The 11,377-nt window shown below is 30.4% G+C and overlaps 1 protein-coding gene across 1 annotated transcript; it reads left to right on the top strand.

The window, feature by feature from the left end:
* Nucleotides 1-725: 725 nt before the first annotated feature.
* ORC4 (origin recognition complex subunit 4) lies at nt 726-8,420 on the top strand. Its single transcript, XM_079029301.1, has 17 exons — nt 726-961; nt 4,572-4,710; nt 4,872-4,962; nt 5,054-5,110; nt 5,254-5,301; nt 5,847-5,897; nt 5,992-6,035; nt 6,287-6,350; nt 6,508-6,594; nt 6,752-6,843; nt 6,964-7,045; nt 7,152-7,237; nt 7,332-7,441; nt 7,512-7,604; nt 7,688-7,758; nt 7,845-7,985; nt 8,150-8,420. The coding sequence occupies exons 1-17, from the start codon at nt 913-915 to the stop codon at nt 8,183-8,185; spliced, it is 1,341 nt and encodes a 446-aa protein (XP_078885427.1). The 5' UTR covers nt 726-912; the 3' UTR covers nt 8,186-8,420.
* Nucleotides 8,421-11,377: the final 2,957 nt, after the last annotated feature.

Below are 11,377 nucleotides of genomic sequence, written 5' to 3' on the forward strand. Positions count from 1 at the left end.
CTATTCAAAATTATGGATTTTGGAAACCATTTGGGTTTAGAACTTTGTTAATTTTGAAGTAATTTCAATTATTTGGTATTAGAACTTGTTTTAATATAATTTTTTTTTATATATTTGTTAATTTTGAAGTTATGTATGTTAAATAGAGTCATTATTGATATTTTTTGTAAAAGGGTAATATGGTCAATTTAGCATCTTGTTCCTTCCAATTCTATTGTTACCACACAAAATCAAAGGGTTTGTTCTGTTTTGTTTAGTCTTAGCAAATGCTATACAAATTATTTGTAATGTCCAGTCCGATTTTGTTCCATCCGGTTCATCTACAAAACACTACCTTTAGTTTGTTGTTTGAAACGAATTTGACTAGATTTTACCTAAGTTTTATACTCTAAAATAATCGAGATAGATCCACTCCGTTATTTTTAAAATCGGATCGAATTCTTTATAAGTTTATATATATAGGTATAGATATAGCAATCTATCTAATAAGATGGTCCTAACAGGTAGGTTATGAAGCCCACAACTACATTATACCCCCGGTCTTACAATACAACTTATACCTGCAAACATTTTCCCGCCATTTTCCTCTGTCACCGCCCATTATATATTTTTCACACAGGATAAATTCTGGTTATTTGGTCTTCTTGATACCCAACAAAATCTGGCTAAAGCTGTTGGACTTTGAGAGTCGGGGGCACCAGACTTAAGTTGAAAACAAATTAATCCCACTTTGGGGTTTAATTGTTAACTTTCAACAACATCTTCTTTTCTTTTATGTCGTTCCTTTTTAGTTTTGTCAAACCATAAAGACTTAAAACCCTAGAACGTAATCAGTGTTCCGTCTCCCTTCAGCTACTCAAGAAAACCATAAAATATGAAAAATCGAATGGAAGAAACTTGAAATTGAAGCGCATGATTCGACCTACAGGCTATAACTCAAAATCAAGCTTCGAGAGATCAGGTTAGTCATATGATTGACGCTTCATAAAAATGTTTAATATAATTTCTGATTGAGGTTTTCTTTATGAATTCTTAATGTATTAATGTTGGGGAATGGTTGAAGAATACTAGGTTAGAAATTATGACTTACTGTAAAAAATAATCGTCAATTATCCACTACGCTTGAAATTGATCAGGTCATTAATATCAATTATCAAATCTGTTTTAAATAGCTGCATAAAAGTGATTTGGAAGGTTATTTTGGTAGATTGATGACAAGCTTGTGTAATTTATAAAAGGGTAAAATGGTGTAATTTGTAAAGGGTAAAATGGGAACTCTCATTCCTTGGAGAGATGGAATGAAAAACATGCTAGCTAATGGAATGACATTCCTCCGTTCATGATTCTTTCTTTACCAGTTTATCAACAATGCAATAATATATTTTGATTGAATTGGAATGAAATAATGCTTTCCTTTCCTTTCCCGTTTATCACCTTAGCTTAATTAATAGCTTCTATTTTGGAGTTTTAGATATAATGCTTATTAATGTTAGATTATCATTAGAGTCTTTACAAGCTTCAAAAAACTATTTATTTTAAATATCAATTCTTTGGTTCAAAGAAAAGAACCGAATCATGAAATATTGGGTGTTGTTAATCGCACCCTATAAATTTAAGTCAAACTGAATGAAATAATCATTACCTATGAATAACAGTTAAAATCATATAATATATTACTAGTCCTTTACTTTTATATTGATTTTTATTTTCCTCCCTTTCAAAACTGAAAACTTCAAATTAATATAAGTTGTTTAACGAATACAATTAATATTATATTTATGGTTCTTTATTTATACATTATTTTTTGTTTTACTCATTTTGATATATATATATATATATATATATATATATATATATATATATATATATATATATATATATATATATATGGGAAACTTTTATATTGATTTTTATTTTCCTCCCTTTCAAAACTGAAAACTTCAAATTAATATAATTTGTTTAACGAATACAATTAATATTATATTTATGGTTCTTTATTTATACATTATTTTTTGTTTTACTCATTTTGATATAAAAATAATTACTTTTATATTGATTTTTATTTTCCTCCCTTTCAAAACTGAAAACTTTAAATTAATATAAGTTGTTTAACGAATACAATTAATATTATATTTATGGTTCTTTATTTATACATTATTTTTTGTTTTATTCATTTTGATATAAAAATAATTATATATATATATATATATATATATATATATATATATATATATATATATATATATATATATATATATATATATATATAGGAAAAGTGAATATACCCTTAAGGGTATATAAGCTTAGGTACCCAAACTCACAATACTACGTCGTTTTGTATTATATATATAGGTTGTAATTGTCCAATGTTCTTATAATTTAACTTCTAACTTGATTTAGTTCCAAAATGTTTATAAATATCACATTTATATTCCTCTTACAAAATTTTCATTTTTAATAATAATATATACAGCTTAGTGGGTGTTTGGCAAAAAGATGTGATGTAAGTGAAAGTTCGAAAATTTTGAAAGTAAATCAAGTCTGAGGTTAAAGTTTAAGAACTTATAATGAATATATCAAACAAAACTACGTATTATGGTAGGTTTGGGTACCTATGCTTATATACTCTTAAAGGTATATTCACTTTTTTTTCTCTCTCTTTCTCTCTCTCTCTATCTCTCTCTCTCTCTCTCTCTATATATATATATATATATATATATATATATATATATATATATAAATAAAGCATAATCATTATATCTTGAATTTTAAGAGGTATAAGTTACAAAGCTTGTTATACAAATCAATTATGTATAAATAAATCATTAATACTTGCCAAAAATATAAAGTCCTAAATAATGAATGGTATTAATAAATTCAAATAGTAGAAAAATGAAGTAATGTGTATAGATTAATTATATTTCTTAAATTAGACATCGTTATTCATTAATCACATCAATAATATAAGTAGACAAGATAAATATAATGTCTAAAAAATAAATGTCTTATTTAAAAATGGTCATATTTTTATTACTTAATAACTACTAATAAAATTTAATAATTATTTCCCACAAAAAACTATTTATCAGAAGAGCTACTTGTCGCCGTTGCTTTGCGTGGGCACACATCTAGTATTTCACAACTTGAAATCATGCTCAACTCCAAAAATGGTTTCAAAATGAGCTAAAAAGACACTAAACTTTCATAGAAGGAGATCTAAGAAACAATAGATCAAGGTAAAGATTTTTTTTACCTCTAAATGGTTGCTACCACGGCCCATAATTGGGCCTTAGGTAATTAATGGGAATTTGGGCTTCTGGATTGTTGGATTACGCCTTGCCTTTGGGCCAATTTATGAAAAAAAGTAAAAAGGTATTTTACCTTAGTTTGGACACTTAGTGTGGGTCGGATCCGATTATTGATGGGTGTTTATCTTATGATTGATATCATGAGGATTCTTGTGGGCTAGCGTTCAGTGATTCTTTTTGTGAGATTCGGCAGTGCGATGTGAATTTTCTTCACTGTACTTTTGGGGTCGAGGCACCAAGGCTAGTGTCACACCCCCAAACCAGAACGGCGTAATCGTTCGAGGGCGGATGACTTCATGTAGTATCGTAACAATTGAAAATTAATCAAAAATTTATAAATCTAATTTTAATCCTACAAAAAAAGTGATTAATCGACAATTAGGTCCGATTAAGTTCGTTAGGGCGGATTAGGTCCGACTTTGACCTGTGTTGACCAAACCCGATTAGGTCCGATTAAGTCCGATTAATTCCGACTTTGACCTGTATTGACCAAACCCGATTATAGTGACCGATTAGCAATAAATCTCATCGATGGAGGTCCGATTAGCGATTAATCGGCCGATTAGACTGATTTCTGCAACATTGATATATATATATATATATATATATATATATATATATATATATATATATATAGAGAGAGAGAGAGAGAGAGAGAGAGAGAGAGATGTGCATTTGAAATCATACTGATTTTGTGTGATATGAGGATGTGATCCTAGCCACTCATCTTGAAATATGAAAATTAAAAAACAAACATTCCTAGGGTAATCATTCATTTTTAAAAGCAAACAAGATACGTCGACATGTTTTCAGATTTTTAGGCTCGGTTAAATCAAACATCAAATAAAAAATCAACTTTTTAAAATGATAATTTAGTAAAATCTCATGAGTACTTTTACCAACTTTTTTTAAATATTTTAATTTTTTCATTTGCGATGTTTTGTAATTGAGTTTTTTTAATATGTTTAATATCATATTAATGTAATTTTTTGAATAGCAACAATAAAAAAAACAATAAATTAAGTTGTAAGGGTTGATATTGTAATTATTATAAATAAGAAGGATAAAATGAAAAATAAAAAACAAGTCAATGTAAAGTAGACGTGACGCATGGATTTGTGGTTTGACTGTGATTAGAATTGGCTATAATTTGATTTTAGGTGTGCGAATAAAATTCCCCTGAAATATTGTTTAAAATAATTTTGACCTGACCCTTTGTTTGATACTTTGGTGCCCCCAACATATCTCCGCCACTGGTTGTAGTCCACAGTAGAGAAAAGTCGCCGATGAGCCCAATGGATCGGGGAACAGCAGAGGAAGCGCTAGTCCTTCTTCGTAGAAGACTATGTGATGCCAATTTCATCTTCTCCCTCTTCTCCGATTCTCCCGATAGCAACTACAGGTTTGGTTGATGGTTATTTGAATTTTCTATATATATCTTCCAATTATATACATGTGGATACTATAATCTCTCTCTCTCTCTCTCTCTCTCTCTCTCTCTCTCTCTCTCTCTCTTTTCCTGGGCCTCCATTGTGACGTATTTAATCTCTGAACAAATTTCAGCAAGTTGAAATTTATCGTATCAAGTTCGGTAACTGAGGCCTGTAACAATTCGATTCTGCTTCTGGGTCCTCGAGGATGCGGCAAAATTGCGGTATAATACCCAGAGAAAGTTTCTCTGTGTTAACTACTTGGATTTTTTTTTTGTAGTATTTACTGTGATTTTTCATTGATTATGGAATTAGGTGTTGGATCTTGTTCTAGAGGATTTGCTGAAAGAATATCCTGAAATGATCTCAGTGGTATATATATGTTTTTTATCCATTCAACATATTTTGTTTTCGTCTATTAGTTCTGATACTCACTACCTGTTGGTTGTTTTAGGTCTAACTAATTTCAGGCACAATGATTATAGTCTAATTAGCTTGTTGTGTGATTGTTGTAGATTAAACTAAATGGGCTTTTGCACTGTGATGATAATTGTGCTCTAAAGGTGAAATTTCCAAATTCATTTTCCTTTTACCTTTGAAGTTATATTCTCCCCTTGTTGCTTTATGTCTTCCCAAAAATGCTTTTTATTTGTGACATATAATTTAGGATGAGATGGATAAACAAGTACTTTAAGAACATGATAAGCGACTTAATGGCCTCCCCTCACTCTTTCTGTATGTTGTCTATCTGTTCTACACACAACATCTCTAAAGGAACACCATAAGTTTTAATCCTCACACAATCCTCTTTCAAGTAGAAGTAAACTCAACAAAAGAAGGTGATGAGTTGTTGTGATATGATCTTTTCCATGTACTTGTTCATATACTCTATATATGCCAAGCTTCAATATTTTATCAAATTGTTTATGATCATGGGATATGGTAATCCACAACAAATATTCATAGGATCATGATTCAGAAACTCTTCACTCTACATAGGTGTTTACGTAGTGTATAATACTCCATTTGTTATGTCTCATGTCCTCAATGTAATTTGTCTTTTTCTCAGTTTTTTTCTTGATTTGAGTTTAATTCATGCCCATTTCAGGAAATTGCTAGACAATTATGTATTGAGCATGAACTGATGTTTTCCAAAATGGTACAACCCCTACCCCTGGTTCATCTACAAATAAAATGATACGTATTCTAAACAGAATTAAGTAGGAGTTGTTCACCTTGTGATTGTATTGCAGGCATCATTTGATGATAATTCTCAGTTCATGATTGCCATGTTGAGGTCAGTGTCTATCTATTTTCACATTCCCCATATGACTAATTTCTTTAAATGTGTATTCCCCCATCCTATGAAAATTGTAAACCTTATTTTGTCATCATTAGAGAGCATTTAAGACTCATGATTTATATTCATGCATATGTGCATAGTGAGATTTTCATGGGATGGAGGGAGTAGTTTTGTTAACTTGTAAGTTTCAGTTGGGTAGCAAAGTGTTCTACTGTTCTCTGTTTGATTATGATTTCCATTACCAGAGAATGTGGATTAGCTCACAAGACAGTGATCTTCATATTGGATGAGTTTGACCTATTTGCTCAGGTAATTCTGATTGTATGTATTGTTATCTTTCATCCTCAAAGTGTGATATTTCTTGTTTTTCAGCTACTCCTTTTGTCCTATATTTTACTAGTTCCCAAAACAAATATATCTGATGCACTTTAGACTTATTTATGCCTATGAGTCTGATTCATTGCAGGGTAAGCAAAGATTACTCTATAGCTTGTTAGATGCAATGCAGTCTATAACTTCTCAAGCTGTTGTCATTGGTGTGAGTTGTAGATTGGTACGTTACAAACTTTACTCCATTAAAACAAAATTTTTTGATCATTAAGAATAAGATTTTGAAAAGTTTAAAGTTAGTTTTTTTAAATACTGTAGTAAATATGACAAGTTGATCGAGACATTTCATCAAACACTTTGTGTGCATCCATACCATACAGGATGCTGATCAGTTATTGGAAAAAAGAGTAAGATCTCGATTCTCACATCGGAAACTACTGTTTCATCCTCCCCCAAAGGATGATTTACAGAGGTGATCATTACACTTGTTGCTTTATCATTCAATCATTAGCATTTATTATTTTATTAGGTTGGGAGTTTGATAAAGTTACAAAAAAGTCTTTGCTTTGATGCTTTTGTGTTCAACATGCAGACTGCTCAAACACATTCTACTATTGCCAACAGATTCAAGCCTTCCTCATGACTACATAACAGAGTTTAATTCAAAAATTTCAGTATCCTTTTATATATATTATTCATTCTCTTTTCATGGGACATGATACTTAAAAGAACAATGAGATTTTCACAAGCGTATGAGATTCCTTGACGTGTGTGTTACAGAACATATTAGCAGATAAGAGATTCATGGAAGTCATTGATAAGTTGTCAGATTCCGATTCCACCTTCAGTAATTTCATCAGATTTCTGTAAGTGTATTATTCTGAAACGCTACATATTGCTATATGATTTTCTTCCAAAACTTGTGAAATTATCTCTGTTTTTTTTTTTTTTTAAATTTAGGTTTTCAGCTGTAAGTTTGATGGATTTGAAATCTGGTTTCATGACACTCGACAACTTCAAATCTGCACTTTCAAGCATCCAACGACAGCCAAAGTTGGATTGCTTAAAAGGTATGATTTCATATCTTTTCTCATTCCCTTTTCATTTCTAGATTTAAGAGAGTTGTTTTTTTGGTTGCAGATTGCTCAATTCTGGAATTTTATTTAATGGTTTGCATGAGGAGGTTGGAAACCAAAGGACAGGAGCTGTATAACTTCAATTCTGTAATGAATGGTGAGCAGCCTGCAGTTTGTTTTGTCCTCTAATATTGTTTTTGCAAACTCTTACATGATAAATCCTGCTCATCCTCATGGCAGAATACAAAAGTGTACATGATTCCTACCAGTTACAGACACATGATTACCATTCACGTAGTGTATGCTTAAGGGTGAGTTTCATCTTCTTCTTTTTTTTTTTCTTATAATAATAATATTAGTTTTTAAAAGGTATTTTATGGAATGAAAAAATGTGCAGGCTTTTGAGCACCTTGTTGATCGACAGTTAATCGAGTTTGCAGATAGAGGACACAATCAGACTATCGAGTTTCGTGCAGTGAAGCTTTTAATTTCCTCCTTTGAACTTCATCAAGGATTGAAATCAAATCGCTTGTTACCAGTAAGTTATTTATCAATTTCATTTTGTGGGACATGTGATTATGGACTGTGTTCTTTAATACATATAAGATGAGATGAATATGAGCTATATGTGGGATTTGTTGTTTGAATTAGAAGATGCCATGGTAACTAAAGTAGAGTTTGGCTTATGAATGAATTGTGCAGGTAATCCTTCAGAAACTAATGGAATCAAAAAACTAAAGATTGGAATGACTTGATGGAATGGAAGACATCAAATTACCTTTTTTTAACACATGTTTATGCCTTTGACTTCTATTGTTGTATAAACTGGAATGGTGGTTTCCCTTGCAGCTTGCTAAGATTGGTATGTAGGAGTGATTGAAACTATTACACTTGGCTTGGCTACTGTTTTGGAATTGTACACGTGAATGTTCATTTTATTTATTGAAATGGAATGAAAATTACATTATAACTCTGAGGAAGTCTTTAAGTTTACAATTCATTTGTAATTAGAAATTTTATTTTCTAAGTAACTAGAAATGCATTATTGATTATAATTTCATAATCTTTTATTATGGTAAATATTTATTTTTGATAAAATTTCATTAATAATATATAAAATACAGGCAAAAAATTGATAGCATTTACCTATAATATACAAAGTAAACAAAATGGCTCGTGGTTTTTAATTTTTTGCAAGGTTTGTTCCTTGTACATATAAAACGTCTATTTTATCTTTTTTTTAATACTTTTGATTTTTTTCTAATATTTATTTGTTTTATAATTTTTATCGAAATTTTAATTAGCCCTGATAAATGTGTTATGTGTGGTATCTCACTCCCCATCGAGCCATGTCTTTTATATCGGCCTTCCTCTTCGTCAACTTCATCTCTGATCACCATCTGTTTACCATTGTATCAAAAAATACCATTATGTACAAAAAATACAATCAAAGTTAAAGTTTTGTTCAAATCTCACCTGGGGTGAAAAATGTTAGCTGTAAAAAATTAATTAACGGAAAATAAAAGATTACATAGCATTAGGAACGTCTTACGTGGATTAAGAGATACAAATCAATTGTCTTTTGACTTGATTGGATGGCACAAAGCTGTCAAGGGTTGGATCGATCAACCATCCTCTAGTGAAATCAATTTTTACAGCCGATCGATTTATGACCAAATTTCCCCTGTTTGGGGGTTCTGTTGCAATTATGACCAAATTGCCCCTGTTGTTACTTCCCAGTACTATTACTTAAGATTGATTGTCCCTGTATTGATTTGAGAGGTTCGATGCAATAAATTAAAATAGAATTCTATTTCTTGTATATTACTTTTTCACATTGTCAAATGTTTGAAAGTAGAGGTCTGTGGTTTTTGAGATGCCAGAATGGCTTAATATAAAGTTCTGAATAAAAAATTAAAGCAACAACAGTTGAGAGTACAATTATGCCATTTTGTGAAGTCCCTTTATTGAATGGTTTAGTATAAAAAGTTTTGAGTTCAAAGTATAATTAATTATGGCCTTTTGTGATGCACCTTATTAAGCTCAGCAATGGTGCTGCCAAGAATATGGTTGTTGCTGTTGCTAAACAGCTTCTTTCTTACTTTATGATGTATAGGTAGGAAGAACATGACGGGTTAAAAGCTATAATTGAATATATTGTGCAATGTAAATTGAGAATACGAGAGTACATATATTGATCAAAGTACAATAAGTTAATATAAAAATGAAAATTTGTCCATTTTATTGAATTTGATCTGCTAATATGGTTGTATCATCAAGCTCATCTAACTGTCCAATAGCAATTTTCCTCAAGATTCTTCTCACACCTTTTGTTTTTGGAAGACCAGGTGCCCAATAGATCTTGTTAGGGGCTGCAAATGCTCCAATCTGATTGCACAAAACTCAAACTTAGACCAACATAACACAAACTTATTACCTGCAGCTATCAACACTAAAAGTTGTTTCTTATCTTTCATGATCCCCATAAAGACTCCTAAATGCCTCTGTCAATGACTTTTTTAACACATGAATACCACTACATCTTCTTGTTATCACTTCAATGTAATTTGAGAATTCCAGAGTATAAATATATATATATATATATATATATATATATATATATATATATATATATATATATATATATATATATTGTTCATAGTACAATAGCTTAATATAAATTAAAAAAAAAAATGAGAATTATGCCCTTTTGTCCTATTTTGTCACAGAAATGTAATTCAATTGTGCCATTTTCTCCACTGTGTGGCCATTTTACCCCTAAATGTTAAGGCAATGTACTTTATAGTTTTGTACCTTTATTTAAAATACATCACAGCAGGTACTTTACATTTATAAACTAATTAATCCTACATACAGCAGGTACTTTACATTTATAAAACAAATTATGCCATTTTCTCGTCATACTATAATAATCCATGTGAGATTGTCAAAACAATCCATGTAAGCTAATTTGGCAATTATGCCCTTTTGACGACTTTGTCCCATTTTTCTGCTAAATCTACGTGTATATCAACCATAACAAAGTAATTGCATATTGTAAAATTGACAGTTACACCCTTTTGTCCGGTTTTTCTAAACTGAATTCTGATTTTGACTCATCATGCCATATTTTGTAGGTAAGGCTGATATATGTTGTGAAATTGAGCAAAATGAGAAAAACAAGTCGAACAGGTGACGAAGGGTAGCGTGAGAGAAACAAGTCGAACAATTGTGCTTTTTGTCTTGAAATTTTTGAGCTTGAGCTTGAGCTGGGGTTGAACCATTTACATGGAGAAACGTTGAAGAAGTCGATCTGATTAATTAAGAAGGCCGTATGATAAAGCTTAGTTAAACATACCAAGCTTAGTTAAACATACCAAGCCATCAAAGTAGACGAGAGGAAGAATGATGGAGACTAAAAAAAGAATATCTATTCTAATAAAAGAATAGTTTTATTCTCCTTTTAACATGTATCACCTTATTAAGCTTCCTAATTAATGCATATTGTATTCCCCATTTGCCATGTGTCATTCTATTCCTCCTAATTAATGCATGCCACTTGTCAACATATTGATTATTTATTTCAAATTTCAAAATTTAAAATTTTCATCCTAATTAAATTAAATTAATGACAATAGAATAAAAATTAATACAAATTATAAATTGATATATTTCACATATTTATTTAAATCAATGGCTATAATTTTATATAACTAGAAAAATCTCTTATATAATAAAATATTTAAAATAATTGATTAATAATTTTAAGTTTTTCCTATAAAAATTTGATAAATTTTGTAACCGTAGTTTCACGGGTTATAAACTGTTTCGTTCATAAATAAAGCCCTAATTCCATTTAGTCAAGAGGAGTAAGCCAATTCAGCCATGTCACCACCCACCCTTATGTCATGTCACTCACATTTAAGCCAG

Source organism: Lactuca serriola, chromosome 3, assembly GCF_051521515.1.
Source record: "Lactuca serriola cultivar US96UC23 chromosome 3, Lser_US96UC23_V15, whole genome shotgun sequence".
NCBI classification, from domain to species: domain Eukaryota; kingdom Viridiplantae; phylum Streptophyta; class Magnoliopsida; order Asterales; family Asteraceae; genus Lactuca; species Lactuca serriola.

Excerpts from the sequence above, each read along its gene's own strand:
- ORC4 (XM_079029301.1), top strand. The coding sequence starts at position 913 with ATGATTCGACCTACAGGCTATAACTCAAAATCAAGCTTCGAGAGATCA. Across the intron at positions 5,111-5,253 it reads ATCCTGAAATGATCTCAGTG|ATTAAACTAAATGGGCTTTT; the intron begins GTATATATATGT and ends TGATTGTTGTAG. Across the intron at positions 5,898-5,991 it reads AACTGATGTTTTCCAAAATG|GCATCATTTGATGATAATTC; the intron begins GTACAACCCCTA and ends ATTGTATTGCAG.